The 20,381-nt window shown below is 38.6% G+C and overlaps 1 protein-coding gene across 1 annotated transcript in view; it reads right to left on the bottom strand.

Annotated features, from left to right (window-relative positions):
• PAPPA2 (pappalysin 2) overlaps positions 1–20,381 on the bottom strand; it is a 281,960-nt gene that overhangs the window by 179,535 nt on the left and 82,044 nt on the right. The window contains exon 3 of the mRNA XM_065870845.1: positions 6,650–6,795. Coding sequence (XP_065726917.1) covers positions 6,650–6,795 — 146 coding nt within the window. The remainder of the gene's footprint in view (positions 1–6,649; positions 6,796–20,381) is intronic.

The raw sequence follows: 20,381 nt of genomic DNA, 5'->3' as shown, positions 1-20,381 counted from the left end.
CTATATGTGACTATTCAATGATCTCAAAATAAAAACTTTAATTAAAAATATCACAAAATGTTTATGTTTTTATTCAAAATATGTTTTTAGCAGAGAAACAGGTGACTAACTAAAGACTTTGAAAAAAGTATATTTATATGTTACATTAGTAGAAAGTTCTATAGGAGCAATGAAATGGAAACAAATTCAAAGAGAAAAAAGGAGCAATGAATAATTTCTCAATGTTAAAAAAGTGCATGGCCATGAGTTTTTCTAATGAATGATTATCAAATTATTATGTTACCAAAGATACATTTAGAAGAGTAGATTTAAAATGTATTTTTAAATGTCAATAATTTAAAATAATATGCCAGAAATTATATTCTTTGCTATAATTTAAACTTATGGTTAAATTTTTAGGTGTTACTTTTAAAATCGATGAAGTGGTACAGAGTTTTTCAAAAGTCTTTTAGGAGGTACAAGAGAGCAAGAATAAGTTTGAAGAGCTCTGCTCTAGCCATTCCAAGGACATTCCACTTCTAAGCAAGTCTAGGTTTTTAACAGTCTAAACCTTGGCATTTACCATTTCTTTCACTATGGAATGCCCTCTCATTGTCTGCCAAGCAAACTCCTGCTCATCTTTCAACTCTCCCCTCAAGCCTCAGCTCCTCTGGGAACTCTTCTCTTCTTCCCTGATGTTTTCAGCACAATCAGGCACTTTCTCATCATGTTCCTACTTGACCTCCTGTGTGGCAGCATCGTGTAGTATTATAAGTGTGTATTTGCATGTCTGTATCCCAGTTGTGCTGTGCAAACCTTTACGGTGGACTTCTTTTAATTATTCTATCTCTGATATCGCCATGAAATAGGTTCAACAGTTTTTCTTTGAATGAATGAATAAATAATTATGATATTAATGGTTTATAAAAGGTCTGGTTTACCACTAATTTAAGTCTTCTGCCTTTGAAGATATGTTTTCAGTTTAAGTGCTGTATACTAAGGTTAAAGATATTCAAACAACTGAGCTCAAGGGGATCTCATTTATCCATTTACTTTACTTACAAAATATTCTGCCCTGCATTACCACAACATTAAAAGTACAAAATCATGCTGAAGGCCAGAAATGGTGTTGATGGACCACAGATTACCTTGGTCTTTCCTCATAGTGACTTAAGCCATTTGTAGTCAGAAACTGGATTCAGCCTTAAAAATAGCGTACTTATCTGCCAGGTCACTCAGCTGACCCTCAAAATACAGGGTCTTGAATGTTGACACAGATAATCTTGAGTCTTGAAAAGACTCTGTTTAGAAAATCCTAAATGTCTTCCTCTATCATGTTATGCCAGCTGTCTGTACTACTCTACACCCGATTTAGGTCAATATGACTCCTTTGTTCAATCACAGTTAATGACTGAACAAGAAAAGATAAATAATAACATGAGAAGTTTCATATTGAGTCAGATTTTCAGCTAGTCTTCTACTTCTTAAATGCACATTAAGAAACATGTTGTAGGGGAACTAGTTATTCCTAAAAGTTTTTAGAATAAAATATAAATATCCCTAGCTTCTTTTGCAATTCATTATGAGCCAGTGACTCATGAGATAATTTAAATATTTCTTGAAACTATTTAAATTTAATACCTTCACTCATTTATTCAGTCATCCCTTCAATCAGTGAGCATTCAAAGAGCACCTGCTATATCTGAAGTGTTCTGCTCATGCAAAGAGGCCACAGACCTTATTTAGATTTCACCAGTTTTTACGTGCAAGCTTGTGAATGTGTGTGTATGTGTGCACATTCAAGTGTGTGTTTGTGTGCAGTTCTATGCAATTTTATCACATGTATGTATACCTTTGTGTAACTACCATTAAGATTTCTCCTCTATTATCCTTTAAGTCACTCCACACACATACCCCTCTCCCCACCACCCCTCACCCCATTCCTAACTCCTAGCAATGACTAATTTGTTCTCTATCTCTGTTGGGTTTTTTTTTTTTTTAATTTTGAGAATACCACATAAAATTTTGAGACTACTACACTAAATCATAAGCGTGCAACTTGTGAGATTTTTTTTTCACTCCGTATAATATCCTTGACATCCAACTAAGTTGTTCCATGTATTAATACTTTGTTTCTTTTTATTGCTGTGTGATATTCTATTGTGCAGATGTATCACAGTTTGCTTAAGCAGTTAGCACTGAAGAACACTTTATCATTTCCAGTTTGGAGCTATTACAAATAAAGCTGGATTTCGAGTAGTCATGTTTTCATTTCTCTGGGATAAATGTCCAACAGTCCAACTGCTGGGTCACATGGTAAGTGTATGTTTAATTTTATAAGAAACTGCTAAAGTGTTCTCCAGAGTGGCTGTGCCATTTTACTTTCCCATCAGCAATATATGCAATATCCAGTTTCTCTGCATCCTCATCAGCATTTTGTATTGTTACTACTTTTTTTTAGCTCTACTAATAAGTATAGTGATACCTCATTGTGGCTTTAATTTGCTTTTCCCTTACGGTTAATGATACTGAATATCTTTTCATGTGCTTATTTTCCACCTGTATACTCTCTGGTAAAATGTCTGTGTTTTTGTCCGTGTTCTAACTGGAATATTTGTTTGTTTTACTATTGTTTTGAAAGTTCTTACTATATTCTAGATATAAATCCTTTGCGAGATGTGTGGTTTGCAAATAATTTCTCTAAGACTGCCATTTCCTTGTTCATCTTTTTTTTTTTTTTTTTTTGCGGTACGCAGGCCTCTCACTGCTATGGCTTCTCCCGTTGCAGAGCACAGGCTCCGGACGTGCAGGCTCAGTGGCCATGGCTCACGGGCCCAGCCGCTCCGTGGCATGTGGGATCCTCCCAGACCGGGGCACGAACCCGTGTACCCTGCATCGGCAGGCAGACTCTCGACCACTGCACCACCAGGGAAGCCCTCCTTGTTCATCTTAACAGAGTGTTTCTCAGAGAAAAAGTCTTAATTTTGATGAAGTCCAATTTATCAGTTTTCATTTTTATGGACTATGCTTTGGGTGTCATATATAAGCACTCTTCGCCTAGTCTTGCCCTGAAGATTTTCTCTTATGTTTTCTTTTGAAAGTTATATAGTTTTACTTTTTATATTTAAGTCTATGATCTATTTTGAGTTAATTCTTGTATAATATAAGGTGTGTATAAGCTATCTAAAATTAATAAATCAGTATTTTTTCCAGATACTGGTGTAGAAGGGGCCTTAAATTATATAATTTTATTTACTTCTTGTCTTTCGTGCCATTGTCATCATATTTTAACTCTACATATATTTTAAGCCAAAAAGACATTGTTACTACTTTTAATATTTTTATCCTTTCTAGTGTGATTCATTTCTTTTTGCATGCCTCTGTTTCCTTTTGGAGTCATTTTCTTTCTGTTTGGATAGCTTTCTTCTTCAGTATTTATTTTACTGCTGGTTTTAAATTATCTCAGTTTTTATCTGAAAATGTTTAATTTTTCTTCATTTTAAAAGATTTTTGTTGAACATAGTATTATAAATTGGCAATAATTCTCTTTTAGCATTTTAAAAAATATATCCATCTATTGTCTTCTGACTTCCATAGTTTCTGTTGAAAGGTCAGCCTGTCCATCTTATTGTTGCTCCTTTTAAAGTAACGTAACTTTTTTCTCTGGCTACTTTTGAGGTTTTTCAGCACTTCTGTTTTAATGAATCTAGTTGTGATTTTCTTTCTATTTATCCTTCTTGGGGTTTGTAAAACATTTTGAATCTGTGGTTTAATATTTTTTGTCACCCTGAAAAATTCTCAGCAGCTAGCTATCTCTGATATTATTTCTGCCCCAATATCCTTCTCCTCTTCTTCTAGAACTCCAATTTACGTTAGGAATTTTTCATCAGATCTCAAATGTCCCAAGTTGTTTTCTATATTTTTCCATCACTTTTTCTCTCTGAGCTTCAATATGTATGTTTTCTACAGTTTTCTAGTTCATTAAACCTTTCTCCTGCTCATAAACCAATCTACTAATTTCTTAATTTCAGTTACTGTATTTTTGTCCTAAAATTTCCATTTGATTCATTAATATAGATTCTAGTTTTCTAAAGACACTCTTCACCTTTTTATCTATTTTTGAGCATATTAATCACAATTATCTTAAGCCAATATTCAGTAACTCCAATATATGGATAATCTGTGGGTCTGCATTTATTTAGTGATTCTTTGTTTAGTTTAGTTTACCATCATTTGGTCTTATCTCTCGCATAACTGCTAATTTTTTTTTTTTTTTTTTTTTTTTTACTGATTTCTGGCCACTGTGCATAAAAACTTGTAGAGGCTTTTGATGATATTGTCCTCCTCCAGAGCATATTTAATTTTCTTTTGTTAAGCAGTTAAATATAGGCAGATGACCTTCCTCCAAACAGGGATTTAAGTGTGTTTCAGGCTGAATTTTAGGCTTTGTGTAAGCTAGGCTATTTATATTTTCCCTCACACATAGGGTATCTCAAAGCCCCTCCTTGATAGGACCTCAACTTCATTTTTTTGTCCCCTCCACTATGAGATTCCTGAAATCACTGTTCGGCTTTTTAATCTGTTAGCAGTTATTTTATACTTGTTTTATGGCCACTGGCCCTGAGCATGCATAGTTTAGTAATTAGAAAAATCTTCAAATAATGAGCAGACTATCAGGCTCATTTTTTTTCATGATTTCTATCTTTCTGGAAGCTTGGTCCCTCAAGTCTGGATGCCTTAGAAGGTCTGACCTTTAATTTTTGTCTCCTCAGTAGTGAGAAGCAAGCTTTAGGCTGCTTCTCTCTGCTCTGCCTCTATTACTTTCACTGAGATTTTGGCAATTTCCCTAAAGGAGAAAAAATCTGAGTTATATGTAGAACTCACTTCAATGCATTTTTCTCCTCCCTGGGATTGGGTCCCTCAAATCCTCATTGTCTTGGCTGATGTCTTCAAACAGTTAATTTTTGGAGGGGTGTTATTTTACCCACTTTTATAGTTAAATGAATCTTGTCAATGGCCTAGTGCCAACAAAGTTAGAAAAATATTCAGGGCTCTGCTGCCAGTCCAATAATTCTTATCAAGAGGCCAAGATTTGTCTCCATAATGGCCAGGAAGATCATTTTTTTAGGTTTTTTGAGCAAGTAGATTCAGTACTCAATGATAGACCTAGGATTCATAGAAACAACTGCTGGGTAAACCTAGCTGTCATATATACCGAAAAGGTAACCTTTGGTGAATCAGGTATGAATAAATTTGGAGGTAATTTCTTACCGTGTTACATGCTCCTCTGCTAGTATTGTTTTTCATGAGGATAATTCAAGATACTCAAACTCACTGCTAAATGAATTATTGGAATATAACCTTCTAGCCCACTTGTTGCTACTTTGAAGACTAGAATGACTCACATTAGCTTTCATCTGGAAAGCTCCACTCATCTCACAAATTTCTGACTTCTAATATACTGAGAACTGAAAATACAAAATTTAGTGATAAAAGGACTGCAGAGCCTTAAAACTGTATCAGATACTATAGAGCCAATGAAATCCAGCATAATAACAAAGCATTCAGTTTGGATCACCACAGGTTTAACTTTTCATTGTCTCCTCCTTTGCTTGAGATGTATAACCCTTCTGGATGTTGACCTGATTCACTACAAGGATTTTTATGTTCTGGTTTCCTCTTGAACAGCCACAACATTTTTTCACCTATTGCTAACCTACTGCTCATCATCTTCCTTCCCCAATTGTTTGGACACTTGCTCATATTTTATTTGATTATCATTTCAATACTCTGGACTCCACTTCACAATGACCCATCATACATGGGTTTGACATATACAGTATTATGTGATGTTTATTCAGTTTATTTCTCTCTGCTTTGTATTTGACTACTAAGAAGATTAATTTTGCATAATCTCTTTTAAATCACTCTTAAAATGGTTTCTGGTCTCTTTCAAGCATTCTCTTTCCAACATGAAAAATTCCTCTCAATTATGGTAATTCAGTTTTAAAGTAAGTTTTGGTAGAATCCTATACAAGACTCTTTGAAAGTATATACAAATTATATTGATTGAATAATTACTCTTCATCCACATAAACTGATTTAATGATTCTATTGATTGGTCAGTAATATTTCCTTTATAATAATGATAAGATATTGTAATAAAAGGAATTATCTTTCTTAAGCATGCAGTAGTTCCACTCAGTATTAAGGTGTCACCTTTTTCCTAGGTAAGCAGACAAGCTCCCCACCTGTTTTAATTTCCCAGAATCTCCTCAGGATTCCAATCCATGCAAGAAGCCCAGCAATCTTCTGGCTCAGTGTTTACTGCAAACCAGGTTTCATAGTCTAGCCACCTTCTTGCTAGTTTCCCCCTTGAGGCTCTCCAAGACATAAAATGGATCTTATTCCATGTCAGCAATTTATTAACGTCTAGATTATAGATTCCGTCTAGGACATTCTGAGTTTTTGCCACTGTTTGCTCTAATACATCTTACCTGTCTGCACTGAAACATGTTGAGAGATTCTCCCAAAAGCTATTCTCAGCCCAAAGAAGCTAATTCATTAAGTAAATTTATTTTTCTCTCTGTTTTTTCCCCAAATGCACTTTCATGGATTCCCTTCCAATCTCCTCATTTTTCCTACTATAGTTGGTCTTCACTTTACTTACCCAGGTGACTGATGGCTTCCTTGTCCCAAGGCCAGGTGGCAGCACCTGCAAGGTCTTCCCGCACTGAGCTGGCAAAGTAGACGTTGAGGAAGTGAGTGCTGTTGAGCTGCAGTGCCTCTTTCAGCTCCTTCACACTCATGTACGCCCTGGAGAGCACGTAAGAGGAGGAAATGTCACACCAAAGGATCAGTCCATAGAGAACAGTAGAACCAGACCTAATCAGACTCTGACTCTCCCAACCAGCACTGCTTTTTAGAGGAGAGGAGCAGAGAGGGCAAGACCAGGTATTACGAAGCTCTCAAAAATGCACTAATACACATTTAGGATATTTATTCCAAGATAAATAATATCCTACCATTTTAGCACCACAATATTTATACGGATAGTCAGTATTTGACATCATACTCAATTCTCCACTCTACACCCAGATTATTTCTTCAAGATAAATCCAGTAATACCCTTAACTCTATGCCCTGAGAGTTATCCCCACCCCCACCCCAGCCCACGGTGAAGAAGGCCTTTCAACTCTCAGTCCCTGGTTCTTTCCATCACACTGCATGATCATTATTATGATAAGAAGACCGATTGAATCTCTATTTCAGTATATGCTTGCTTCAGGCATATTTTTAAAGGTAAATAGTGGCCAGAAAATATAAAGTAAAACAGGAAAAAAAGAGATGAGTTATAGGTAGGAGAGGATATCATAAGCTACTGCAAAGAATGTTAATTTTATATATATTTCTCTTTCTAGTACCTTAATCCATAGACTCTCTACCCCTAATCCGACTACCTTGTGATACTCACTAAGTATCTCTATTGGTGGCCTTCAAAGCACTAGGTAATATTATGTTTGAACTTATTCACAGACTTAAAGGTCTATTAAAAACACATGCCCCACGGCCCATAAAAAAGGGAAACAAGCATTTGATCTTTTTTTAAGCTCATATATAGTCAAAGACCTTCATCTTCCTGGCATCAGTGAATCTTAAAACTTTACTATGGGCAAACAGAGCCTCATCATACTCAATGAAGAGCTATTTTAAGAAAGAACAACTAAACCAGAACCCAGTGGCCCCTTGGATTCACTGGATGCTTCCTACAGTGGCCATGGGAATGCCACTCCAAAGATAGGAATGATCCTATCACAGCTTCAACTGTGCAGACAGCTCTCTCAACACAGTTGAAATTTCCTTTATAGATTCACGCTTTATTCTTGCTATTCTGGTAGACAAGCTGCAGACACTGAAATCTCTCAACCCAGAAGCTCAGGCTAGAAGAGCATGACCCTTCTTCTTCCGTTCACTCTGCCTCCCAACTACACTGTTGATGCCATCTATTTAATCCACATGGTAGGATATACTGGCAAGGAGTACTCAAGAAATAGAGATCCCAAAGGAGACTGTGTTTATGTTCTTTGGCACAGAACCAAAAAGGGGAATAAAAGTAAAGAAACACAAAAAGATTTTGCTTTAGAACCAAATATGCTTGAGAGAATGGGGATTTTAAAATATTCTTTCTTATTGACTTATAATATCTTGGAAAAGTAATTCTCATCCCCAATAAATCATCCAAATTTCATGAAGTGGTGTCAGATGTGATCAGAGGGATATTCCTTCTGATACTTTCCTGGAGTGTTTTTTGAACTGTTGCCTGGTTTTCCCTGGACATTAGTCACATTCCCTTTCCTTTTCTCCTTTATTAAAAATAATTACAATTTCCTGTATTGATAAATTGATGGTTTGGAGTTATGATGACATCAAGTAACTCTTCAACATGGAGGTGGTCTAATTGGTCAGATAGAAGAAGAGGGAGGGTGGATGGGAGGAGAGAGAGAGAGAAGAAAGAAAAGGGAAAAAAGAAACAAATAGAAAATAAGAGAAAGAAATAAGGGCAGAGAGGATCAGTGATAGCCTATGTACAGCTCAGGGTACCAAGAAAGAAAATCTACACCCTCTGTTCCTATTCCAGAGTTCCCATTAAAATTAGGAATTGGTAACTTGACAGTTTTCTCTCTTTCCTCCCCCCTCACTTTCCCCAAATACCCCTGTTCCTGGCATGGTTTACTTGGGCTATCTGTGTGTTCCTGGCTTCTCTGTCTGCCACTTACCAGTCTTGGCCATCATCCTTCTATCCTCCCTCAACCCAGCAGTTCCACTAATTTCCCTTGAGCCACCCTCCAAGAGGCCTCTTCCTCCACTACCAACTCATTAGCTGATTCTACTCATCTTCCATTTCTTCCTTGCCCATTCCACTCTCCAGCCATAAATTACCCTTCCAGATGAGAGTGTTTATGTCATACTTGTGGAAAACTGGGTACAGCCACTCTAATTCCTGCACTCCATAGAGATATAGATAGAAGTTGGCAAGTATAAGGGATAAAATACATTTTTAAAAGCTAGAGACAGTTGGAAACAGTCACTAATTGAATTGATACAGGAACGCTTTATTTTGTTGAAGACAGATTTTTGTCCAGATTATTCCATAAACCAAAAAAGGGCAAAGTGTAGATAGCAGGGTGTCCAGTTTGCATGTAGACTGCCTTGCCTATTATAACACATGTACGCCATTTCAGAATTTAATCAGAGCTAATTAAGATAAACGTCTTAGCTTCTCCACTAATGTGACCAGAGCCTGGCTCAGACCTAGGGTGGAGAAAATGGCCATTATTCTAAAATTCAGAGCTTAACATCTTGCTTCAGAAATGATTTATTAAGAGATAAACTTGTCATCCAACCAAAAGAACTTAATTGTTCAAAGAAGGGTGAAACGACATACATAACTTTCATAAAAAGCATGGGACCGTGAACTGACCAGAACTATGTATGAAGAGAGGTGAACTGCATTGATCTACTTAATTTCTGCCAGGATCTCCCTTTACTCATCCTCTCCACATTCTAGACTGAGATACTCACCATGAACTTCTCCCTGAGGACTCAGACAGACCAAAGAGAAGCTGCACCTTGACCTTTATAAAAAATTTTCTCAGAAACAAGCTTTCCTTGAGGCTGACATATCAAGTTGTTCAGCCCATTGCTTGAGTCTATTATTTCTGACATGCCTCCTGGAAGAATTCACAGCTGCCTCACTATTTTATCACTGTGACCTACTGGTTTGGGATTAAACATTGCCTGGTGTCCAGCCCACCACATTCCTTTGTTCCCCAGATGATTTCTGTTGGGATCCCTTGACCGCTGACCCCTAGCCACACTCTAGTATCTAAGTGTCCATGCAAGCCCCAACTCTTGCTCAGTTTCTGACTAAGTAAAAGTGAAAGGATATAAAAATAATGCCTCTTGTGCTCTAGTTTAATAGTCAGTTGAATAACTCCTTTATAGACTGTTAGAAATGATTCAGGCCAGAAAGAAGAAAAATATCCTGAGCTGTTTGAAGGAAGTTGAGTCAGCACCAAAAATTCGCATGTTAAAAAACAAGACATACAAGACGCATGCATGTACGCCCTGAGATTGGGACCCAGGGCCCTGCTTCCCACAGTCAGACCAAGCTCCGTCCAGAGGAAGATCCTGACTGCACTCCACAGGGGTAAGGCAGCCTCCATTAGAACAAAACCAGATGCTCCCAAGGACCCTCAGCCAATTCCCATCACAGAAATGACTGGTGCCAAATCTGGGATATTTGGGTTTGGTTAAATCTAAACCTTCTTGTCATTACTGTACACCATGGTTCTTGACCCAAAATACACAGAAGGGTTCCCTCTGCCACCCCCGTCTGCTATCCACTTTGCCAACTATGCTTCCTCCTCTAGGTGAATATCCCCTTTGACCTACTCCCCCAGTCCTTGGACGGCGCTCACACCATGGGGCTTACAGGTCCTCAGAGTACCAACTAGCATCCTCCCAGCTGCCTAGTGCCACTCTAAAAACTTAGTGTTTTTTTGGGTTCTTTTTTGCGGTACGTGGGCCTCTCACTGCTGTGGCCTCTCCCGTTGCGGAGCACAGGCTCCAGATGCACAGGCTCAGCGGCCATGGCTCCCGGGCCCAGCCGCTCCGCGGCATGTGGGATCTTCCCAGACCGGGGCACGAACCCGTGTCCCCCGCATTGGCAGGCGGACTCTCAACCACTGCGCCACCAGGGAAGCCCAGAAAACTGTTTTTTATTCTCTGTCAAAGTCCTCCTGCTATTGGGCACATGGTACTCTACTATGTCACCATATACTTTCTACTTTCTTTCACTGTCCCATCTCTTGGTTGCTCTGTACACATCAAGGGCTTCACAGTCTGACTCACAGTCTTCCCCCTTACCTTAGATCCTAGAGTCTAAGGATCTAAGGAAATTAGGAAATTTCCTGAGGAAATTTCAATATGTATGTGAAACATCCACTGAAAACACAGTCTTATGTTTTACTTCCTTATTGCCAATGACCCTTGCACACCATTCTCATTGTCACCTTTACTCAGGTGGATTTTCTGATCTCATGTGGATCTTTAGTTCTACTTGTCTAAACTTGTATTTGATTATGGTCATCTCCTCTTCAGGAACTATTTGAAATCTTTACCCTTCTTTACCTTTTCTTGCCCCTTCTCCCCCCGCAACCTCAATCTCCTCTGACTCTTAGATAATCGTGCCTCCTTCTTCGATGATAAAATTGAAGCCATTTATCATGAACTCTATCGCTCCCCCCCATACATACACACATGCGCACACACACACACACACACACTCAAAACATTTACTTCCTTACCTATTTTTATTCCCTTTCCTCTTGTCCTACAAGATGAGGTTTCTGAGAAAACCATAGCTAGTACCCTCTTCCTTTCCAATTCAAACTTCTTGAAAGGATAATTTCTTCATCTCCCATTTGTTTCCCTTTTTTTCATGTATCCACTAATCCCACTGTAACCTGGCTTTCATGAGAACCACTTTATCAAAAATGCTTTTGTTGAAGTTGTCAGTAACCTCCTAGTTGTCCCTCCCCACAAAAATGGAAAAAATTCATTCACCTTCTTATTGGAATCCTTTGGTTCATTTTTATATTGTTAGTTACTTCCTGCTTCTTAAAGTTCTCTGCTTCTCTGCTTTTATTGCAACGCTCTTTCCTGATTCTCTTCTTGCTTTTGTGACCACTGATTCTCGGTCTCCTTTGTGGGTTTCTCTTTCCCCTTCTAATCCTTAAAAGCTATTCCCTGGGGTCCTGTTTGTAGTCCATTCTTTTGTCACTCTCCTTGTTCACCGTTGGGAACTTTTCCACTCTCAAACTTTGAAGCACCATCAGTATTTGGAAAACTCTCAGGTAGATATATATATCTCCCTCTACCTAGATCACCCACAGACATCTTGAAGTCAACATGTCAATGTTATGGGTGGTTCTACCTGAGCACAAACAAAATTCGGACACAGTGAGTTTTAATGCATCTCAAATAGTGGTCCAACTACTGAATCTGTGGACATTTTTTCCATGGATATATTTGCAAGAAGTGTCTGAGTTTTGGCTAAACACAGAGGCAGTATGTGACAGTGTCCACAGAAAGATAAAAAGGCAAGAACAGGGAAGAACCACAATGGTATTTTGTCCATTACCTAATTTTATAGACTGGATTTCGAGTTCCTCAGGAAGAAACAAAAAGAACTCTTTTTGTAAGAAAACTGGTACAACCCAGGATACATAAGCCATGCTTTATGGCCTAATAACAAAATGAAGTACCAATTGAAGAGAAGGGACACTCTCTCCATTTTTGGAAAGAATTAAGGGGTGTCAGCACCATTCTAACACTTGAGAGTTTTACAGCCTTGGGTTGCATTAGAAGCCAGTTCTCTAATAAGGCCAGCTTTTCCCTAGAGAAACAGTGAGGGCAGAGCATCAGCTGGAAATGCTGAGTGTCAGCAGACAAGGTAAATACCATTGCCAGTATTCAACAGCAAACAGCAGTAGAACCACAGAAGCCAGTGGGCATGAATTTTTAAGGCACACCCTTCCGAAGACTCCCAAAAATACTAGAGAAAGAGGACAACGTATGAGGATAAGATTTTATAGCTATACACTGAGCTCATGTAATTTGATTATTAATGGTAGCATGACATCATTCGCCCCCAGGGGGTATGTGGACTGGAGGATATTCCGTTTGTCTCTGACTGAACTCACAGTCTTCTTCCCCACACCCACTGCTCCTCCATCGTCTCTCTCTGAATTGATGCCACCTCTATCACCCTCTCCATGACACAGGAAGAAAAGCCAGGATTCTTCCTTCAATACTCCCCCTCTTCACTTCACTCCCCTCATTATAATCAACCACCTACTAATGACCCCAGGAAGAAAAGACATCATGATGATTATTGTTTCTCTTCTGAATGTCCCCAAAGAGGCTAGATATCATCATCACTCAGACATAATCAACTGGGAACACATTTTTTTCCTCGAAATTCAAATATGGAGAAACTGACAGCAATTATTACACCCAAAAACCTCACTTTTGCTAATGCATGTGGGAAAGAGTATTACTACTAGAAGTAAAATGAAATTATTCTCTAGAAAGCTTTATCTGTTGTAAGAACTTGAGGTTGAAATAAAAGAGCTAACTGGAGATTTAAAGGACTTGAAGTCTAATGTCATAATATCTTCTGTGGTAGGCAGAATAATGCTCCCAAAGACGTCCATGTCTTAGTCCCTGGAACCTGGGAATCTATTACTTTACATGGCAAAATGGATTTTGCAGAGGTGGTTGAGAGTACAGACTTTGAGATGGGGAGACTATTCTGGATTATCTGAGTGGGCCCAATCTAATTACATGAGTCTTTATAAGCAGAGAACCTTTCCCACCTGTTGTCAGGGAAGAGAGGTGGCAACAGAAGTAGACTCAGAGAAATGCTACATTTCTGGCTTTGAAGTTGAGGGAAGGAAGGGGGCAGCAAGCCAAAGAATGTGGGCAGCCTTTAGAAGCTGGAAAAGGCCAAGAAATGGTTTCTCCTGTAGAACCTCCAGAAAGATATGCAACTCTAACAACACCTTGATGTTAGCTCAGTGAGAACCATGTCAAACTTCTGACCTATAGGACAATAAGTTAATAAATATGTGTTGTTTTCAACCAATAAGCTTGTGGTCACTTGTTGCAGCAGGAATAGAAAATGAATATATCTTCTTTCATTTAAACATATAGTATCTTTGGAAAAGAAAGAGCATACAGAGAATAAAAATCTGGCTTCAAAAGATGGTGTCGAAAGAATTTGTTTTAAAAGAACTTGTGATTGCCTTCTGAGGCAGAAAATAGTAAATCTCACGTTTCCAGTTCTTGGTAGTAGTTTACCTACCTTATCAAGGGAGTCATACCCTGAAATTTATTTGGAAGGGGAGCATAAGAATACCCAGATAACTTATTGGGTCTGGGTAAGGGAAAAGAAATGCATGGTGGAAGTGATACCCAGTTGAACTTAAGAAAAAATAACCAAACCAAAAGTCATAGGTAGCATGTGTCAGCATCCTGAGAACAGGTGTTCGCCAGAATGACTTGGTCTCGTGTCCCACCTCTAACACTCACTGGCCACGTGGCATTGGCAAGGTGCCTACCATCATTACACCTCAGTGTCCCTATCTGTAAAACGACAATAACGAAAGTATAATCTGCATATACTTATTGGGAAGAAAAATGAGATAACATGTAAAATCACACATAAACAGTTGTCAATAAACCTTATATTATCAATAACAATACCTATGGTCTCAGATGTCTACATAGCCAGCAACAAAGTTCAAAAATCATAATATAGGAAAGCAAGTATCATCTTAAAGACTTGATGGGGAGCTAATCATAGACTATGTCTGAGAACGGGTATACCTTGCTTGAAAGAAATAAAGTTAAATGAAATAGAAGTAATACCACAGTGCAAAAGGAAGCAAACACAACTGAAATCTGACACCTGAAGTAAACCCACAATGGAAAACGTTTAGTGAAAATAAAATAGCAATGAACATTTTCTAGGCATAAAGTACTGTTGGCATGGTCAGGCAAGGGATAGTTTTGATACATCCCAAAAGCAGTTTCCAAAATGGACACAAAATAAAAATATAGTGATGAACCAGAACATCAGATGAGAATGTCTCTGCCAGAAGGCTGGTGCTGCTAATAGCAACAGCAGCACTTCTGATAAATACTTTTTCTGACTTCCTGATAATCTCTCTCAAAAAGGTCAGGAAACAACAAAGGGTCATGATAATTTATTTTAATTCTTATTAATAAGAAAGAACTAGATGGTGACGTGGAATGCAAGAGTTCCTTTAATGAAAGAAACTCTATTTAAAATTTTCAATAGCCGAGGCTGGTAACATCAAGGACTAGAGCTTGAGTAAAACAGATTTCCAAAAGGGAGTAATGATTCCAAGGCCTAGGGCTCTCAAGGGGACAATGGCCCTTTGGAGGTAGAAGGGCATAAACCTTGAAAATCAATGTAATTCTAGATTGTCCCAATAAAGCAGAAAGGAGATAAACATCAAAAAGAACAGGTTCTGTAAGGGAACTCCCTGCTGAGCTAAAATTTTAAGAGAACATATGTAGATTTTGGAAAGAGGATTAGCACAAAACTATTTTAAAAAATAGGGTCAAAAAAGATAAAGCCCAGGGACTTCACTGGTGGCACAGTGGTTAAGAATCCGCCTGCCAATGCAGGGGACACGGGTTCGATCCCTGGTCTGGGAAGATCCCACATGCTGTGGAGCAACTAAGCCCGTGGGCCAAAACTACTGAGCCTGCGCACTAGAGCCCACGAGCTGCAACTGCCGGGCCCACATACTGTAAATACTGAAGCCTGCATGCCTAGATCCTTGCTCTGCAATAAGAGAAGCCACCGCAATGAGAAGCCCATGCACTGCAATGAAGAGGAGACCCCACAACGCCACAACTAGATAAAGCCCGCACACAGCAATGAAGATCCAACACAGACCCCCCCCAAAAAAGATAAAGCCCAGAACCAGCATAAACATAAAAAATGCAAAGAATGATAAATTTTAAAATTTACGTTTTTCAGAATAGTAAGCAAAATAGAGTATAATAATACAGAAGGGAAAAAAAAACTGAACTCTTCAAAGTCTGCCTTGCTGCCAAGATAAATAATCATTAAGAAACCCATTGAATAAGTCATTAACCTGGCAATAATTTATTTGCCCCTAATAATAACAGTGATCACAATTAACTGAATCCCAAATATATGGTAGATGCTTCATATATATTTTCTCATGTAAGCTCACAAGTCTATGAAGTTAACGTAATTATTTCATTTTACAGATAAGAAACTAAAGCTTACAGAGATAAAGTCACTTGCCCAAAACCACACTGCTTGTAAGTTTTGGAGGCAAGTATTAAACCCAAGTTCCTCTAACTCCGAAGCACACATTCTTTCCTCTGTTCTTCAATTGGTTTCACTAGGATCTGTGAGTCACTGTGTTGGGCCTTGGCAATGAAAAGATACAGAAGACATAACCCTTTTTCAAGAAGCTCAGTCTAGTGAGGAAGATAACCATGGAAAAATATGATTATAATGCAAGGTGAAGGGCACTATTATAATGTGCAAGGAACTCCATGCAAGAATGGGGGACAGAGTGAAAAACCAGCTTAGAGAAGCAGACATTAATAAGGTGTTGTAGAAGTTTTTGGTGGATATTGTCAATTGGCTTGTGTACATCAATTCTACCCTCCCTCTCCTGTGTCTTCCTTTTCTGGAGGACAGAGAAGTTGAAATATACATTTGTCCAGCTCCCTTGCACCTAGGGATCTAGATGTGATTTAGTCTACCAATCAGCTGTGCTCTAGTTAGAAGGTGACAGTAACATGAAGACCTTACTTCTGACTGCTTCTTCTTTCTCTGTCTGCAAGCAGGGCTGGGCGATAGTGTTCCAGTGCCCAGCCACTGGCAGTGAGGGTTTGGGGAAGGCTATGGGGGCACACCCTCATTGCTGGTGTGGATCTAACAGGTACAGCATGACTCGGTGATGGCGGCCGTGGTTTAGAGACTTTGTGAAAGAAGATTCTATAGAAGTTGGTGACTAACTGGATGTTTAGTCCCAACTTCTGTAGAGTCTTCTTTCACAAAGTCTCTAAAATACATCCCTATTTTTCCCTTCCCACTGTCACTGTCCAGAATAGATCATTTTTTACTTTATTTGTCATGTACTAAAATGTCTTCTTATTTTTCTCCCTCTAATGTTATGTGTGCTCCAGTCTACACCATACGACATCAAAACTGGTGTTCTCCTGTTCACTCTTGGTTCCCTGTGCCCTACACAATAGTCCTTTAGGTTTCCTTTAAGTTGCCACTCAAAGTTGCCCTTAATCTGATGACCAGCCTACCTTCCAGGATCACCCCAGCACCACTATGCCATTGATTGAGGTAAACTGATTTACTCATTGACGTCAAATATGCCCCTGATTTTTTTGTTTTGGGTCATTTTGTTTGTTTGTTTTTGTTTTTTTCCTCCCTGCTTTGCTTATACTGTTCTTCCTTTACATATATAGTTATCAAAAATGGATCTGACATTCAAGGCCCATTTTCTATCTCACTTTTTCCGTGAAGCCCACACCAACCACCCCAGCCTGAAATGAGCCCCCAAATCTGAGTTTCTAAGTCATTCAGTCTAGTCTATAACACAACAGATTGTAATATGTAATTACAATATGTAAGCCTACTTTGGCAATATTTGCCAACAGTAGAAATCCTACCTCTATATATTTAACCTAAGAAGATATCTGTATGAGTTTCAAATATGCACCAACAGCAATGGAATAATAGCAAAAATATATAGTATAATAACATGGCAGTATAATAGCATAGTATATTCTGCTAATAGAATAGCATAATAGCAAGCAAGAGTATAATAGCAAAATATAATGTAAATTCCCATTAACACGGATCTGGCAAGTTAAATTAAAAGTACATAATATTTATGCCATGAAGTCATTAAAAATAATCTAGATTTATACTTATTAAAATGGAAAAATGCTCCCAACATATTACTGAGTGAAAAAGCTGATGGTACAAGAGTAAGTATAACATAACTCTATCTATTTAAAACCATATACATATGTCACTCTAGGTATCTAGAAGGGGATGAAACAGGTCATGTGATTTGAATTAATTTTCTCTTCTTATTTGTATTCTTCTGTGTTGGTCTTTACATATATATACATTTACATGTATGCATATGTATAACATTTATATGTATTATGTATATATATACAGATATATGTATATATAGGTCTTTACATAGATACATATGTGCATGTGTGTGTGTATGTGTGTATATATATATATATATATATATATATATATATATATAAAATAGAGCATTCTTTATTTCAATATTATAGAGCTTCATTATTTCATTAGCTGGACAATGTGCCCAGAAGTCAAGTACCATGTCTTTCTCAGAGTGAGAACAACTTAGTACATCATCTCGCATATTATTAAGTGCTCATTTAATATTAGTTGAAAATATCAATGGTGCAGATGGGCTTTAACTGGAAGATTAGGCAGAGAATACCCCATCCTTCCCCCTCCCAAGTTCACCAGTACTGCCTTGCTGCAGAATCCACTTAAACCACAGGACCCGCTTACATCTACAAGAGTCAAACTTCAAAGAGTCGCACATAGGATCTGCTGTCTCTGGTAGAGAGCAAGAGACAAAAATATGCCCCAAGCTGAAGCCCAAAGCCCCAAATACATGCTTTTTGACAACTCTTTATTGATGACTAAAGACAGAGCAGATTCTTGGCAAAAACACTGTATAATGATAAACTCTCAGGGCCTGGGTGGGAATGGGCAATGTAATTCCACAGACATTACACTGGGTTTAAAAATAGGAAGCTTTTCCCGGAAGAAGTAGTCCTTGTGGGTTACTGGAGCCGACAGGATGTGTTTCAACTAATGGTAAAAGTTGAAGTCATCCCGTATTTTAGTCATTTTTTGTGTTTCTTTTCTCTTCTCCTATAGCTTTTTCTTCCACTGTTTTAGAACATTTTTAAAGGTTTTCTTCAAATCCTGTTTTCAAGCAAAACATTCTTTCTGTAATATGTCATACACGTGCACACACACACACACACACCCCACAGAAGTCAGTTCCTTTTGACAGTACATATGCACGAAACTGAACTCTCAACTTTATATTCTATTGACATGGGGAAGGTGAATGAATCCTATAAAACCACTGATGATTGAAAATCCTTTAAACTTTGATTTCAGGACGTGGGATAACACACTCACTAATTCAGAAAGTATTTACTAAGCACCTACTAAATCTCAGGCTCTGTGCTGAAAAACCAGTATACAATGGACAAGCCCAGGTAGCACTCCTACCATCATGGAGTTGGTGGCCTTATGGGGAGATGACAAGGAAATGGGCAGTCACACTGGGACTCAGCAGGTACTCTGGCAGAGAGAGTAAAAGGTGCGGTGAGAATCTGTGGACCAGAGCACTTGACCAAGATTAAGAGAAAGTCTTCTCAGAACTGGCATCTATACCAAAACCTGGCAGATGAAAAGGAGTTATCCTGGAGAGGAGATGGCATGGGAAGAAGATGCAGCCATTGGTAGAAAGGTCCAATGGATAAGAGAAGGGAAGTAGTTCATGAGAGCTGGAGAGAAGTAGAAAGACTGACACTGAAGAGGGTAATAGCAGCTGGATCCTGAAAGGTCTTACAAACCATGATAAGAAGTTTAGAGTTCTTTAAAGCAAGGAAGAAACGCGATTAGATTTACTTTTTGGAAAGACTGGTCTTAAGAAAATATGGAGAATTGATTTGAGGCTTGCAAAGCTGCAGGCAGAGAAGCCTATTAGAAGGCTGTGGCTGGCTTTGAGAGATATTTAGGAAAAGAATCAATAGCAATTGGTGATTAATTGGAGGAGGTTAGGGTGAGGAAAAGGAAGAGTCCAAAATGATTCCTAGGCTTTTAAATTGAGTAACTGGTTAGCACAATTCACTGAAGTGAGAAATAGGAAGAGGAACAGATCTGGGTGAACGTTTGAAGTCATCTCTGATAACCAAATTACAGATGTTTATTAGACAGGTGTATATATGGCTTTTTAGACCTGAGCAGTATATAAATTCAGAAACTGATGATAATGAAAACTGTAGAATGAATAAGGTAGTGCATTACTGACTTCCTAAGGGGTATACTCAACACGGTGTGTCCTCAGGGAACCAGCAGAGGGAGAGAGAGAGAGAGAGAGCACGCACTAGTTAGTTCATTTTCAAAATTATATCCAGAAGTGTACAATTTGAAAGACTACAGAGGGACAATATTGATTTTGCTTTGTTTAAAAATATATGTTTACTTTTTTTTTTTTTTTTGGCTGCATTGGTTCTTCGTTGCTGCATGCAGGTTTTCTCTAGTTGAGGTGAGCGGGGGTTACTCTTCGCTGCGGTGCGTGGGCTCCTCATTGCAGTGGCATCTCTTGTTGCGGAGCACGGGCTCTAGGCTCGCAGGCTTCAGTAGTTGTGGTGCACGGGCTTTGTTCCTCTGCGGCATGTGGGATCTTCCCAGACCAGGGATCGAACCCGTGTCCCCTGCATTGACAGGCGGATTCCCAACCACTGCGCCACCAGGGAAGTCCCCCCAAATACGTGTTTACCTTTGAATTACGTATCACGGGACAGTGAAGGGGTGATCTTTTCTGATGATCTCAAAAGCCTCAGTCTGGCCGAGGAAAAGGTATATAGAGTGAGAAGAGAAGACATTGAATCAAACACTGAGGAAGAGTAACTTTAAGGAATAGGCGGAAGAAAAGAAATTGGCA

Source organism: Phocoena phocoena, chromosome 1 (assembly GCF_963924675.1).
Source record: "Phocoena phocoena chromosome 1, mPhoPho1.1, whole genome shotgun sequence".
NCBI classification, from domain to species: domain Eukaryota; kingdom Metazoa; phylum Chordata; class Mammalia; order Artiodactyla; family Phocoenidae; genus Phocoena; species Phocoena phocoena.
This window is presented reverse-complemented; position numbering and strand designations above follow the sequence as displayed.